Source organism: Musa acuminata, chromosome BXJ1-2, assembly GCF_036884655.1.
Source record: "Musa acuminata AAA Group cultivar baxijiao chromosome BXJ1-2, Cavendish_Baxijiao_AAA, whole genome shotgun sequence".
In the NCBI taxonomy this organism is placed as follows: domain Eukaryota; kingdom Viridiplantae; phylum Streptophyta; class Magnoliopsida; order Zingiberales; family Musaceae; genus Musa; species Musa acuminata.
Genome location: NC_088328.1, coordinates 28,091,726 through 28,107,084, shown reverse-complemented (window position 1 = coordinate 28,107,084; position 15,359 = coordinate 28,091,726). Strand labels below are relative to the sequence as shown.

At 38.7% G+C, this 15,359-nt stretch overlaps 3 protein-coding genes across 3 annotated transcripts; 1 reads left to right on the top strand and 2 right to left on the bottom strand.

The window, feature by feature from the left end:
• The first annotated feature begins 826 nt into the window (after positions 1-826).
• On the top strand, positions 827-6,307 carry LOC103975445 (uncharacterized). The gene is made up of 7 exons (XM_018820955.2): positions 827-1,135; positions 1,230-1,340; positions 3,284-3,352; positions 4,610-4,741; positions 5,476-5,553; positions 5,630-5,773; positions 5,849-6,307. Exons 1-7 carry the CDS (start codon positions 926-928, stop codon positions 6,032-6,034), a joined length of 930 nt encoding a protein of 309 aa, XP_018676500.2. The 5' UTR covers positions 827-925; the 3' UTR covers positions 6,035-6,307.
• A 303-nt stretch (positions 6,308-6,610) lies between these two features.
• On the bottom strand, positions 6,611-10,020 carry LOC135607300 (small ribosomal subunit protein eS24z-like). Its single transcript, XM_065099027.1, has 6 exons — positions 9,996-10,020; positions 9,197-9,320; positions 9,054-9,095; positions 8,786-8,956; positions 7,040-7,126; positions 6,611-6,881 (listed from the first exon to the last, which is right to left on the bottom strand). The coding sequence occupies exons 2-6, from the start codon at positions 9,269-9,271 to the stop codon at positions 6,840-6,842; spliced, it is 417 nt and encodes a 138-aa protein (XP_064955099.1). The 5' UTR covers positions 9,272-9,320; positions 9,996-10,020; the 3' UTR covers positions 6,611-6,839.
• LOC103975448 (casein kinase 1-like protein HD16) lies at positions 9,807-14,851 on the bottom strand. Its single transcript, XM_065099020.1, is given in 17 exon segments — positions 9,807-10,102; positions 10,187-10,375; positions 10,470-10,627; positions 10,709-10,799; positions 10,958-11,132; positions 11,213-11,352; positions 11,443-11,661; positions 11,747-11,876; positions 12,005-12,071; positions 12,193-12,287; positions 12,420-12,491; positions 12,580-12,635; positions 12,751-12,820; positions 12,904-12,977; positions 13,132-13,266; positions 14,393-14,606; positions 14,608-14,851. Coding segments are annotated over 17 exon segments (2,049 nt in total). The 5' UTR covers positions 14,712-14,851; the 3' UTR covers positions 9,807-10,042.
• Positions 14,852-15,359: the final 508 nt, after the last annotated feature.

Below are 15,359 nucleotides of genomic sequence, written 5' to 3'. Positions count from 1 at the left end.
TTCCTTTGTTTTTTTTTTCTCTTTTGTGACAAGTTTCAATTCACTATAATATTATTAATTTTCTCTTAGAATTATAATTAGAAATAATAAAATAATTCATTTACGATATTAATTCAACTTACCGAAAATCAAGGTCTGTCGTACCGAAACGTACCGCCCGTACCAGGTGGTACGTACCGATCCGACAGGTTACCGGTACTGCTACAGTACTACAGTGCTATACTATAGCACTGCTACAGTATGAAAAATAAAAAAAATATTCGGTACGTCCTAATATACCGTCCGGTACACTGGTACCATACCGTACCGAGCCCGGATCGAAACGCCGGTACGATACGGTACAATGAACCTTACCGAAAATAACCTCCGCATTATGCTATTAAGCACAAGTTTCTAACTATTACTTGGAAATGTCAATCATGCATAATTATAAATTACAGCTCTTACATCCCACTAAATCACAGCCTAATCTTAAATAAAAAAAATTATTCAATGATTAAGAGTTTAGAACTTCATATGACTCATGATTATCTGATCGAAAATGATTATCGTAATTAATTATAATAAAAAATAAAGATTAGCCAAAAATATTATCTAAAAATTAAGATATATGTCTTTATCACAGAAAATCTAAAAGAAAAGAAGAAAAATAAATTTCAACAATACCCTCGTGACTATTACTAGTCTCATCACATAACGTTTGCTATAGAACATATGTAACATGGCAGCTTCTTACATCGCTTATCACGTGCATGGCACGTGCATGAAACCTGTTTAATATAACGAGACTCTCTGCAAACGTTATGATAGCTTATGTAACGGCCGTTGTTTCAGGCAATCCTAAGTAGCGGGTGGATCGATGACCTCTGCGCGACTACGAGGCTGAAGACTCGAAGAAAGAGGCGGAGGCAAGAGGAGGAGAGCAATGGCGGCGCTCTCCAAAGGCCTGTTCGTTCTCTCCTTTCTTTTTGTCCTATTGTCTTCCGTCCCGGTCTCCCTTTCGTCCCAGAAAAAGCCATCTTCGGCGGCGAGAAGAGAAGATATCCCTTACATCAAGTGCCAGGTATGCGAGAAGGTCGCCCACCAGATCTACCGCCAGGTCATGGACAAGGAGGCTCAGGTCTCTCCGAAAAAGGTTGGTTTTCCCTGATCTTGAACCCTCGGTCGGTTTTGGTTCTAAAGCTTTGCATCTTGACGCAATTCCTCCTCTAAAACTGTGTTTGGATTAGGTGTCGGAGTTTCAGATCATAGAGATCGCCGAGAATATCTGCAATTTGAAGAAGGAACAAGCGGATTGGATGCTGCAGATCGATATCGTCGAAAAAGGTGATAGATTGCAGGTGAGTAAGCAACTTGTTGATTTGATTCCGCTCATTTATGTTGTCTTGAGTCATTCTGGTTGTTAAGACAAACAGTTGATGAATTTTTGCAATGTATCATATTTTTTGTATGCTTTATTTTCATATCTTCTATGCTTGGTGGGTTCATTTTTGTGAGAAATAATGTATCGCTCTTCGGTTTTCTGCAAGTTGGGACTTTTTTTTTCCTTCTTATATCATTTGGTATCTATAATTCTTTGCAACAGATTGAAAATCTTGTTAGTATCTTATGGTGTGCTTCTACTAGCTTTAAATGTTGTTTCTACTAATGGGGATGGTTTATGTCGGGCAGCGAATGTATGCTTATGAGTTATTTAATTGTTCATTGTTCATTTTAGTTAGCTATGTCTTACCGAATCAAGTTTATTGCTTTTATTGATGAAGATGCCCATTGCCCTGGAAGAATAGTGCAGTGTAAGGGTAGAAATTGCTTTTTGTTCGATGGTTCATCTGATGCATACAAGAAGATCTAATTTATAGTGTGTCTCGAGGAATGCAAAATACAGCTTTTTTTGTTCAAATATCCACAGGAGTTTATTTCTTTTTCACCATAGAACCATGACATGTAGGGTTGGAACAAACAGACAGCTTTCTGAAGCTTCTCAATGTAATGATCAGATTCATATGCGTGAGGGTCCCTGCATTCTGTGGATATTGATATGAGATGAGAAAGATGATTTTTTTCTATAAAGATCAACCTTAGTTCTTGTTCTTTTTTTTGTCAAAGAGTGTGATTGATTTCACCTGTACTTTGAATTCCAAATCCCAATTAGATAGTAGATTTTTTTGGGTAAGCATTGTGATTTTTAAGGTTTTGTAAATCTGACTATTCCCTTCGAGAATGACAGCCTGCTAACTTGGGGCTGATTTTAGCCCTGACTTTGCTTTTTCTTTTTCTTTTTCCTTAGGAACTAGATTACTTGGCCAATGTATCAGGTACATATAATTTGGTCCAATGGGCTGAGCTTGGCCTTTTAGTAAGTTTTCTAAAAGACTTAAGAAAAATCATATGATATGGACTAAAAACCAAAGGATGAAGGCTTGGATTTCAGGCATCAACAATTGCCCACCTGGAAGATGTTGTTCTGAAAAAGAAAAAGTTTGCAACTAGAAGGTTTCTCAAAGACTTATTTTCCATCATGATGAAGGATAGTTGCAAGATGACCCTTGCCCATAGTGGGGGCAACATAGTTGTAAGTTGTAACAATCTAAAATCTAAATGAGATTTACAATCATGCAAAGGAAAGGATTGTTCTTAAGGTAAGACAATGTATTCCTAATTGATTTTCTATTTATGAAGGCAGATGCACAATTTGCTCAATGATATGAAGTGAACCAGGTAGTCTGTGGATTACGTACTTTGGTCAATCCTTCCGATCCTAAGACCAATGTCTGTTTGAACTAATGTTGATACTTTTCTGCACTAGCTATTCTAAAGAATATACAATAGTTTCTTGTATATATACCTGCAGGCAATAAAAAAGATAAACATGTTCATGATGTGTCTGTTATGTGGGCACCTTATTTTAATGTGCCAGCCATGTACATACGGAGGATCTTTTTTGAAGGTGTAAAGCATAATTAGAACCCTGCAATGGAAAGATCTGACGTGTATTTTTTTAAACAATTAAATAACTGTGAACTAGGGCAAATACATGAAGTCTAGGTAGGTCGCTCGTACAGACATGAGGCTTTCACAGGTGCTTCCTCGAAGTGAATAGGTGTGTATTCATATGAATACAAGCTTGAACTATACGCTGGTAGAGCTTTTATGTATATGGTCTACCTTTGTACATGAAGTGAGGGACATCCTGCTCTTGAACTGTCATTTGTTTAGAGCTATGTTCTAATCTTTATCTACTTTCTGATTGGCTCACAGCTGATATTGTTCTTGCTTATTCCAGCTTGTTGAACAAGGGATCGAAGGGATGTGCAACTCAGAATGTAAGACCATTGAACGTGCTTGCCAAGAGGTTAGATTTTAATGTTTGCTTGTGAATTGCTGTACAGACTTCCATTTTGCCTTTTGCCAGACTATGTTTGTCAAGTTATCAAGATTAGGTTAGAGATCTCCATGAGATACTTATGTTGAACACTATTTTATTTGAGTTGGCATTAGTTGAACATGAAAAATCACATGATTCTAATGATGATTCTCATACTAACTGTATGTGCGACAAAGGACTGTCAAGTCTAAAAGCACTACAACCCAATTATGGAATGCAATGATTCCTGCCCAAGCATATAACTAGGCCTGATATTTCACATTGACTTTTTGCTCTATTGAAATCCTTTGTTACTATAAATAAATTTCTAAACATGTTTATGATCGAGTTGAACTAATTCTATAGAGGGCTAATTACATATTACCCTCTATAGCTAGACCTATTTAATATCCTGATCCCTAGATTTAAAAAATTTACATTGGAATCCCTATAGTTATAGAAGTTAAATATCTATCTCCATTTATCTTAACACCGTTAGTTTTATCGATGGAAGTACGAAAACGATGGGAAAAAATATAATTTCAATATCCCGGTTACGTTTTTTGTGGTGGCGGATGGCGGCGCTATTAGGGGCTGTGAGTAGCTGTTGTGGATGAGGAGGAAGAGTGACAGCGAGATATGGGGCTAAGGGAGAGGAGGAAGAGGACGACGCAGATGCCAACGCTCTACATCTGCGTCGACATCGCTCAGCAACTGTGTCAACACCGATGTAGATATAGAGCAGCGTCCCCCTTCCCTGCATCGTTGTCAGCGTCAACCCAGATGCAGAGCGTTGTCACTCTGCATCTGCATCTGCATTTGCATCGGCGTCGACACAGATGCATCATCCTCTTCCTCCTCCCCCTTTGCCTCACCTCTCGCTGTTGCTCTTCCTCCTTAACCACAACAGCCACCTGGAGCCCCCAGCGACGTCGTCATTTGCCACCACCGAAAATGTAATTGGAACGTTGAAATTACTTTTTTGCCCATCGTTTTAGTGCTTCCATCGGTAAAATTAACGACGTTAGGGTAAATGGAGTTAGATGTTTCGCTTTCATAACTATAGGGATTCCAATATAAATTTTTTAAATCTAGGGACCAGAATGTTATAGAGGTCTAATTATAGGGGCTAATCTATAATTAGTCCTTTTGTATACATTGATTGTTCTCCTTTATCTTGAATCTCATTTTCCTTTCTTATGTACTATTTGCATTGACTCGCCATCAAACATCAATTGTTTTCAGGTCATGGGTTATGCTGACACTGATGTTGCTGAGTTTGTCTTCAAAACCAGGCCTTCAGCTGATTCATTAGTGAAGTTTCTCTGTCATGATCTATCTGAAGCATGCTCTGCTGAAACACCGCCAGTTCCGAAGGTAATGGTATTTATGTACTAGCAGGAATTTCTAATTTATTTTTATTGTTTATGGAGAAATATAGTTTTTTAAAGGTCTGTACACAAATACAATATTCTGCTACTTTCTTGTTGTGCACATGGACAACACTTTCTTCCATGCCAACATTATGCTATCATTACTTTGCTGGACCTCTTGGTCTGTAAATAATTCATACATGACTAGCAAAATAGATCTAGGACTCTCTTATACATAAAAATCGAAGCATGATGAACATTAAAATGAAGGAATACCAATAGATAGTCTTCTTGCATAGTTCCACTGAGAAGGTTGCTGAATGCTTTCTGGCGTATCACTGCAGAACTTTGGCACTTGAGTGGTTTGCAGTGGAAAAGTTCCACAGCGTAGAAAGATCATTGAGTTTGCCAAAATCTTGAAAGAATTACAATTATGATCTTCTGGATACTGAACGATGCAAGAAGTATTTGAGCAATCAACAAATATGGATGTAGTTAGTGCCATTATTTCTTTCCATTTCATTCATAACTTCTATCCTGTATGATTTAAAAGCAACTCATAATGTCTTTGGAATTATTTTTATGCTTCTTGAAATTGTTGGTTACTTGGGCAATAATTAACCTTGGGAATTAAAATATGGCCTCTTCTGGTGATATCTTGGAGTAGTGTCGTGAAGATAACCACATCTACACATTTTTTTATGAGCAACATAACATTGGACCTCTTCTGGTGTGCAGGATAGGCTTCCTGGAGACCCATTTCTTGCAAAACCATCAAAGGATGCTGAAATGGAAAAGATTTTGAGGTCGATGGAGGTAGAGTTTTCCATTAGTTCAAACCATCCGCAATATTTCTTATCTAAACATGCCTGAAGATGCTGTACTTTGTTAGGGTATGCCAGGAGCACCAAGCATGAAAATGTATTCCAGGGAAGATTTGATGAAGAATAATTTTGGTGATGAACAATCTGATGATGATGATGATGAGGAGGAGGAGGAGGAGGAGGATGATGAGGATAACTTCCCCGCAAAATTGGTAATGTTCAGTTTTCTTAATTAAGTTCTTTTCCAGATTTCTGCAACTCCTATCATGTTTATTTTGTTCTTTTAGGGTAAGGTTATAAAGGACAAAGATTCTCCCAAGAAAGATTTGAAACAGAGAATCCTGCAAGGTATTACAAAGGCCAGCAAGCAGATGAAGGCCAATCTACACAAGACATCACAAAGAATACAAAAGTGGTTTCGAGGAAAGAAAACATCTTCGAAGTCCGCAAAGAGAAGGAAAAGTGAGCTTTGAGACCAATGGGGCATTTCATCCCCAAAGTCTTACTAGATTCAATAAATTATGCTACAAATTACATTCTAGGAACACTAAGAGGCTTCAAGTTACAGTCATGATGAAAGTGGGCATTCCCACACAAACGGTAGGAGTCTTTTTGTTTTTTTGTAGCAAATCTTTATTTTCATGCCTCTTAATTGATCAAAGGCTAGCGTGCTTGTGTAGAAAGCAATGGACTGTTGTGGTAAATTCAGTGTTCGGATATAGTATGTTAACAATCCTTTTATGTCATATAGATCGATTAGATTCTGTTTCGAAAGGCCGACAGGAGGTCAAATGCCATCTTTGGTTGCTTATTTGTAAGATCTTGAAAGCAGCAGTGCTGTTTAACCCCACATTTCACATCACAAAGATGAGATATTATAGATCAAATGCATTGCAAGCTTTGTTGCAAGCTGACCTTGGGATCGCAGTCGAGCGTGAATTCATTGCACTCTCTACTTTTTAAGGCTATCGATTGCAACAAATGAATGAGAAGGCTCCATAAAAATTTGGATGAAAATTAATGACACGTTGTCGACTCATCCAATAAGCTTGAAATAAGCAACGCTGAAACTACCTGATTATTGAGAGATTAACATTTTGATAGGTAACAAAGGTCTAAACAAGCAGAATATTTTGACCTCAATACCAAATACAAATTCACCCTTCTGAAACAACTGACAAAATGTAAATTCAATTAAAATGACCGTCTTAGATTGCGTCCTAGAATATGATGTTCGCTAGCCAAACCATAGTCAAAAAGGAAAACTTGTTAAATGGTTCACTTCTTCTTCCCAGCCTTGGCTGCATCTCCAGCTTTGGTCTGAAACATAAAGGGTAAGATGAACAGTTAGCATCTCTAATGAGACATGGAGCATATTACTTGCTAGTCAACTGCATATATAAAGGTGTAATGTTTGGTCAAATAGATAGCAGCAACTAATTTATGTTCCAAAAGATAGAGAATATTGGATAATTCACCTTCTTCACACCGCGAACTTTCTTTGCCCTGTTCTTCCTTTCCTTCATCTGCTTCCTCGATTTTTCTACCTTTGTTGCAAGCCCATTCTGTCGACACACAGTATGCAGATCAAGATTAGTTCTCAAATTTGCCACACAAAATATAAATCGTAGTAGAAACACAGGATTAATTTGCAAGTCCCAGCACCATAGGTTTTCCCATCTTCAAAGAAAAGAAAATGTAAAAACAAAGTTACACAAAAAATTTCTCTTCTAAAAATGTCTATTCAGTGTACAATGTACAGATTTCTCAAATCAAAGAATGTTTACAATCCAACAACTTTGGAAAAGCATATAGTTGTAGTTGTATTATAATTGTCATGATGCCAAATTGACAGTACACAGTCAAATTTCGTATTCATGGTAAAAAGTCATGGAAGCATGGAACTAAAAACAGAAATTTAAAGAAGTGTGACAGTTTTAAATGGACAAAATGCACATGAAGCTCAGTCACGAGTTAAAAGCTGTGTCAGATATAAATTATTCTAAATAATTTTATGTCAGTTCAAAGCAGAAAAATGTACTTCTCTGACTAGTTAGGACATATTCACCATACAACTGAGATGAGTTTGCCTAGCACATATTTTTTAGTTTGAACGAGCATTTCAAAAAAAATACAAAATGACGTTATCAGGGTCCTAGAATACCGGTTAATTGTGCATGCATTACTTTCCGAATTTCACGTAAAAGCTCCTACCACACATTAAGAAAAAAAAAAACTCTTAACACCAACAAGAGGAGAGGAGACAAATCTAGATAAGCAATCTGACCAAGTGAGTAGCTGTATTCGGAAGGAAAACAACGCAATCCATCTTAACAACTAAATCCACCAGTGACCACTCTTGGTCATACATTCACTTAAGTTGGCAATTTTATGCTTCATTAAGCAGCAAACTTATGCCAAACACTGGCTAACCAGCAACTTCTTGGATGTAGCTTGTGATAATCCTAATTATGATGATTTCCGGTCTTGCTAAGAAAGTAAAAAAAGTTATGAAGCAAAGATTTAGAAACCTAAATTGAAAGCATTATAACAGGTGAGCACAGAGAATATGACAGGACGGACAAGAAAGAATATGAAAGGTAATGCACATATGTTTTGCTTTGTATTTCAATATAACAAACACTCTCCGATGCAAAGAATAAACTCAGAATGTTTTCACTGTTGTAAGCATGGGATGTGTGCAACTTCCGCCTCCTCCCTTCTTAAAATTTAACTTCCCCCAGAAAGTCAAAAAGTATTTTTCCACTTTTTAAACTCCATTTCCTCAATTTTGCAGCAACTTCATCAAATCATGTAAGCTGTGACTTCTTTAATAGCTGCACGTCAGTTGGGTCATTCACTGACAACCAAACAAACCCTTATAGTCTATGGAATTCACTACTCTCCACAGAAACCCAACCAAGAAAAACAAAACAACATTAGGTGCCTACTGATAGAAAGATAACACAAGTTTCATATCTTAAAATCTGCTACAACCAGTCCACTGACATTTCTACAAAATGTTTAGGACATGATTTCTAAACTTGGGAACACACAAGAAAAACCAGATTAACAATATAAAGGGTCCTCGAGATGATTAAAGCTAATGAGAAGGAGAAACAAACTAAGTATTAAGTATAAATAGTCTATTAAAAAGCAACCAAGGTTAAGGAAGCAATTCAAATAACTTTACGAGGGCACGGTGCCGAGAGATGGAGGCATACCCTAATTAACCGATACTTAGGTTCATACTTCTTGGCGTTCTCCACGGTGTCATAGATCAAACCGAAGCCCGTCGACTTTCCTCCTCCAAAGTGCGTCCGGAACTTGAACACAAAGATGGTGTCGAGATCCCTCACTTCGTACAGCTTCGCAAGCTTCTCCTTTAACTCCGCCTGCACCATCACCAAGCTCAGAACAAACAAACTCGCGACCAAGCCCAAACCGATTCCACACCACAAATTCGAGGCGTCACATCGAAATATCGCATACCTTGGATACATTGGCGCGCCCAGGGTGAAGCACGTCGATGACCTGAAACCGATCAAAGAAAGATCAAGATAGGATACCGAAAAATATGGCACTTTTGTACGGAATCTCGTAGACAAGGAGAAGGTATGGGTTGATGGACCGACGAATTGCTTCCTGGAGAGGAGACGATTGGTCATAAACTTCCTTGTTCGAATCGTGACAGCCTTCGTGTCCGCCATTTTCTCCTCTCCACAACGAGCGGCGACGGAGCTGGAGAACGCGAGGTGGCTGCAACCCAGAAAACCCTAATCGCAAATAACGTGATGCCGCTTATATAGGCAGGCCCTATGGTTAATAATGATGTTAATGGGCTCAATAACTTAATTGGGCCACAACAGCCCAATTGTCTTTTTCGGGAGGTTCAAAACATTCATGCAATGTCATCATTTCAAATTACATTTATGGAATTAGAAATTAATATTTGATTATTATCAAGGAAAAAACTAATTTTTTATCATCTCCAATTTTAATTTTAAATCTTGATGAAAAATGTGAAAAAAAGGACATTATGAAAGTGAAAAGGAGAAATTAGCTATACTACATGTTCTACAATAATGTTTTAGCAACAATCAAATAAGAGCATGATGTATGTTATGATATGCAATCTGTCTGTATCTTATAAAATAAGTATATCATGACAAATACAGGAACGAAGATAGAACTGTACCCATTAAAAAGATAAGTACTCTGTAGTGAAGATTGACAATTACAGCCTAAAACATAAAATTTTGGGATTCATGCATTTGTCGTGAAGTAATTTCTGTACAAATGAGAAATAATCGTAGAGACCCAGTAATCAATTTGAAAGCTCAAATGGCAGCAGCAACAACATTTGTTGGCTGTAGCTGGCAAGAGAGGGAGGGGGAAGCAACATTTAACAGAAGGTTGCAGATCAGCATGCACCTCAAAGCCAGTAGTTAATGATTTAAATACCACCCTCTGGATAAGATTCATGAAACTGTTCTTCCATAACAAATAGATGATATGTAGAGATTCTTAGCCCACTTGTCCTGCAAGCAAACAATACAATCAATCGACATCAATGAAGTCAAAAGATTGCAGATGGTCCTAGTGACTGATGCTAATGAAGTTACCTTCACATGCTGGCTGGGGAAAGCTGATGTTCTTAACGTCTCTTGTGTTTCATCAGGAGGTTTTCTTTTAGGTATGCTCAAAACAAATGCAGCCTGGTCCCATGTAGCAGCAGTAGCAGTAATACGATAACCACTGTCCCACCTTCGATGTATTCCTTCGCTGGGGTATAAGAAATCAAGCTCCACAACCTGGTCATTCAAAACAAGAATCACTGCATCAGAAACTTCAAAGCAAGAGGGCAATTGCAATCCTCAAAATTGAATCTAATTCTTAAATGAGGACCTGATCTGAAAAGCCAGCATTTCGTGACATCACAACTGCCCATCTAGTTCCTGCAGTGGCCATTGCAGTGACAAAAAATCCCTCCTTCCATTTTTTGTTTATCCACTTGAAGGGAAATGAATCACTGACTTTATATGATTGTTGTGCATATGGTGTACCTGACGATGCCATCAGAAAGTTGAGAGATATCAGCAGAAGTTGTTGAACGATTAGACATACAAGGAAAAGAAAGAAATTACCTCTGGACATAACCACCAAAGAGCTGCCATTGTTTGCTCCAGCTAATGCGGTGATATAGTAGTTTTTTTCCCACTGCTCCATAATCCACTCCTGCCAGGTGAAATAAAATTGTTTGTGAGAAACTTTATGCAAGTATTTGCAAGTTGTAGCTCAAAATTATCTCCGACACTAAAGACAAAAAAAGGCACTTGTATATCTGTATATAATAACAAATAAAATAGAATTGCATAATGTGTCAGAAAACTCACTTTGTGAAGAAACAATGGTGAAAGTTCATAAACCTGGGTGGTAAAACCAGTGCCAGCATCCATAATCAATGCCCATAGATTTGTGCAAGAGGCAACAGAATTAACGAACAAACCATCTTCATTTCCTTTCTGAATATGTTGTGCAATCCTTGCATCAGCAACATTGTAGTGATATCTGCAATATCAGAGATGTGATATAAATTGCTTCATCCTTTTGAGTAATTTCTAGTATTGCACAACATATATAACTTGCACCTTTGCTTCATAGGTCGCTTGGCATTGTAGACACTTATCCATTGTGTTGCTGGCATTCCCATCCGTACTTTCTTCTTTGGTTGTTCATCTGTTTCTTCCATCATGAGTCGACCTCTCTTTTGACCAACCTGATGGACAAGCTTTATATAGAATTGCACATAGATTAGCTGGAATTAGTTGATTTCATTATACAAAGGAAATTCGAAAGACATGTAAAGGTCATCTACTACCTTCTGAGCACCATCGGTATTGATAGGCCTGATATCTGGACTTGGGCCTACTAATCCATCAAACAGTGAAATGCACCTCGTGTAATTAGGTTCTTCATCAAACTTTAAGTTCACAACATACTCAACAAATTGTCTGAATGGATGTGGGCAAAAAGAACACAAGGATTCTGGGGAGGTGGCCATCTTTTTCTTACAGACAAGAAAGCCTTTGTTCTCACCCTACAAGCAGGAAAAAATGGATAAGCATAAGCACAAATGAGAAAAATTTTTTTCGCAAACTATGATACAATTCAAACAGCTAGACCTGGAACCCTTGCCAAGGTAGACGGCCACGCAGAAGAAAAACAAGTGTATAAGCAAGAGATTCCAAGTCATCTCTCCTGCTCCCAATTCTTCCAAGGTGTGCGTGCGCGCTAGCATAACGGACAGTGCCCCTGAAATATTTAGAAAGATGAGGCAAAAATGCCATTTTTCAACAACTAAACAGAAAGACATTAAAAGCTTAACTATTTATTTTTAAGGAAGAAAGAAAGAATACAAATGTCATTACTCATTAAGTTACCTGAAAACGTCAGGTCTCTGGTCATACTCAACATGCTGCCCTGTAGCACTATCCTTCCACCTAGTGGCTGATATTGACAGCGAAAAATGGTAAATCATTGGAGATATGGAATAACTAGGAGTATCTAAAGTTCTATATCAAATTCATTTGAAACATCACGTCTGTTGCTCGAGCATAGTAGTAAGCACCTAATCCAAGATCAACAAGAAAAAGCTTCTTCTCTTCAGGAGTACCAGGAGGGCCAAGCAAAAAGTTTTCAGGCTTTATGTCCCCATGCACATATCTGATACAAACAGTGGTTTATAAGCAAATGTTGGCAGCATATCAAAGAACACCAAGCAACATTAAAAAAGAAAGATGCAAGAAAATAATTCTTCTGAACACCTGAAATCATGGAACCAAAAAAAGGACCTACCCTTTAGGGTGCATCTTCTCAAGAATGGAAATTGCTTCGATAGCAATGCATGCAACCATTTCGATGGACATGCTGCACAAATCAAGGGAAAGTATGAACCACCAAATCTATTAGGAGATGGTAAGCCACAAAATGCAGTATGCACAGTGAGGATACTTACGTATGAGAATTGTTATTCCACACATCCCATAGACTTGGCCCAAGCATATCCATAACCTATAGATTTCAAAGTATGATCATAGAATATCAGAGAGTAATGGGGGCAAACAGATATTGCCATTCTTTCAAATTAATTATTTCAAGTAAATTCATAGAGAAGCTAGTCCATTACCATGATATAGTAGTCACCTTGACGGCCTTTGTAATGGACTCGTGGAATACCATGAATGCCACCAAGCGTGCTGCACCCATGAAACATAATAAGGGTTGAAAACTATAAAATCAAACGAAAATTAGAGTCATAAACTAATGAAGCACAACTCACTTGTAAACCTGCCATTCATATGGAGGTCCATAGTTACATCCTTTGCTGCTTCGATGCTCGAATTTCACTGCCACCTGAGGAGAAAGAAGATATATAGACTTTAATCATGTTCACATGACAAATTTCCCTAGAGGAACAGATAGGAATCAGTTGCAAAGTAAATTAAATAACCATAATGAACAATAAGCATCAACCAATTAAATAACAATAATGAACAATATGCATCACCTCTAATGCATTGGAACTGGTAGCTCTATCATCTGCATTAGTAACAGAAGTTCGTCGGCCAACATATACCTGTCCAAATCCACCCTTCCCAAGCTTCCTTTCAATTCTGTACACTGGCGAATTGCCAATCTGGACCTGCAGCAAAGAAATCAAATGCATATGCAAATTAGTGTTGTAGAAACCATAAATATTTACAACATTTGTGAGTGGTTTAAAATTCTCCTTGTTTTTTATGATGCTTAAAAGGTAATATTACCTTGTTGAAGCCAAAAGGCAAAAGTTTTTCATTTAGTAAACAAAAGGGACATGTGACATCAGAAATCAAGGATTATACATAACATGTTTTCCCCAGTTAACTGATACTGCTTTATTTTAATAAGCCTTTAACTGATGCTACTTAATTTTAATAAACCTTTTTTTTCCCTTTCATCCTATCATAGCAAAGTTTTAGTAACTGGCAGATATAAATGAAGTAAACTAAAAGCAACTAATTACTTTACAATTGGCATAAGTCTGAGAAAATTTAAAAGCTTTGAAAGCACTAAAAAGAATTATGAGTGTTACAACAGAGTTATATCGAACACCCTCCCTTCTGGTTACTCATCTTGACGAGATGACTGATATAATTCTCAATTGCATTTCCTGTCATTTTTTTCAAACCTCATAACCTAAGCCCTAGGTCCTTTTGCCCAGTGCAAACATCCTCAGTTGCTGGGTAGTATGAATTATGCTTGGGGTCATTGCATCATCTTCAACAAATCATCTTGCAGAGCCTATCCAATGTATGCTAAAGAACTCTGGATTGCCAGACAGGAAAGCAACTTCCTGGCCTCATCAAAGTGACAAACCAAGATTTATTAAAGGGCTCCAAGAATATTGTTCATGCCACTGAATTTGGACATGCTAGTACATATTGCCATCTCTCCACTTCATTGTATAAGCAAAGACAAGAAGAAGATTCGTCACTTAGCTTCTCTATTGCCTTAGAATTCTCTGGGTTACTTGGTTTCCTTAGTTTGAAACAGGGGATGAAATCCAATTAACAATTATTCTTCTTATTGTCTTTCCAAATTTTTGCTGATCTCCCATTTCATGAATAGATTGTCAAAACAACATCACCACAGAAGCAAGTACACAAATGAAAAGTAATTTTCAAGGATCTCACCTATTCAGGTTTGCGATATCGATGGAAGATGTCCTCACTTGCAATTCCTGGCAAGAAATTATCGACAGAAGTAAAAATAAGCGAACAAATACCAACCTTTTCCGGTAGAGGCGCCGTGCTTCCATCGTCATCAGCACCAGGGAGCTTGTCAGCGTTCCTTCCGCCAATCATAAATTCATCCATCCCGTTCACCCCACCTCCTTCTTCCTTTTCTCTTCCCAGCCCAATTCCTCGACCTTCTGTCCACCTTCGGTCAAACCGACGCCTTCCTCCCTTTCGGCAGGCCTCTTCAAGGTTCCTCGCCGCCTCCCCTTCTCTCCTCCTTGTCGTGGCGTCGGCAGCCCCCACGGACGGCCTTGACTACCGGATTCTGCTGCACCGGGCCTCTTTGCGGCCCGCTACGCAGCTCCGGCATCGGTCACACAGCCAATCCTATCTCGGGAAACTCTGGGACCCTATCGGATGGTCCAAAACCAAGCTCCATGGAGGTGATTAGAATCAAAACGAAAGGGACAAATTCAACGAGGGCGAGGACGGATTCCCGCGGCGATCGGCGATTGTGGCCGAGACCAGGGGAAATGGTGGAGATTTCCGGCTTCAACCGCGTCGGATTGGCGAAGAGATCGATCGAGAAGCCAAGGAATTTCCAACGATCTTGAGTTCCTCGTCCTCCTGCTGCCGCAGCAAATATAACCGTAGAAAACAGTAGAAAACGGAAACAGAACTACTTGATCCACCATACCACGTGGGCCACCAGACCACCGCGAGTGGGTCCCGGAATGGAGCCACCCCTTATTCCGCCACCGGAATGAAGGTACGTAGCGAGTGGATCACGAAAGCGTAAGAGAAGCGCGGTTCGGAGGACCGGGAAAAACGTTTTTGTTTTGGTGTTTCCGTTCTGCGAAGCAAGGAACAATCTAGAATCGCAAACTGACGGCACGAAGCATCTGAAGTTTTCCTGGCACCGTGCACGCACCCCCACAACTACAGTGGAGCCCGCGGAATGACGCGGCAAAGAATGGTCGGCTTCCATTCCTGGGTCCCACTCCAACAATGCGACAGC

Coding starts and splice junctions, on each gene's coding strand:
- LOC103975445 (XM_018820955.2), top strand. CDS start 926: ATGGCGGCGCTCTCCAAAGGCCTGTTCGTTCTCTCCTTTCTTTTTGTC. Junction 1,341..3,283: donor AAAAAGGTGATAGATTGCAG/GTGAGTAAGCAA, acceptor TGCTTATTCCAG/CTTGTTGAACAAGGGATCGA. Junction 4,742..5,475: donor AAACACCGCCAGTTCCGAAG/GTAATGGTATTT, acceptor TCTGGTGTGCAG/GATAGGCTTCCTGGAGACCC.
- LOC135607300 (XM_065099027.1), bottom strand. CDS start 9,271: ATGGCGGACACGAAGGCTGTCACGATTCGAACAAGGAAGTTTATGACC. Junction 8,957..9,053: donor GGCGCGCCAATGTATCCAAG/GTATGCGATATT, acceptor GTGATGGTGCAG/GCGGAGTTAAAGGAGAAGCT. Junction 7,127..8,785: donor CTAAGTATCGGTTAATTAGG/GTATGCCTCCAT, acceptor GTGTGTCGACAG/AATGGGCTTGCAACAAAGGT.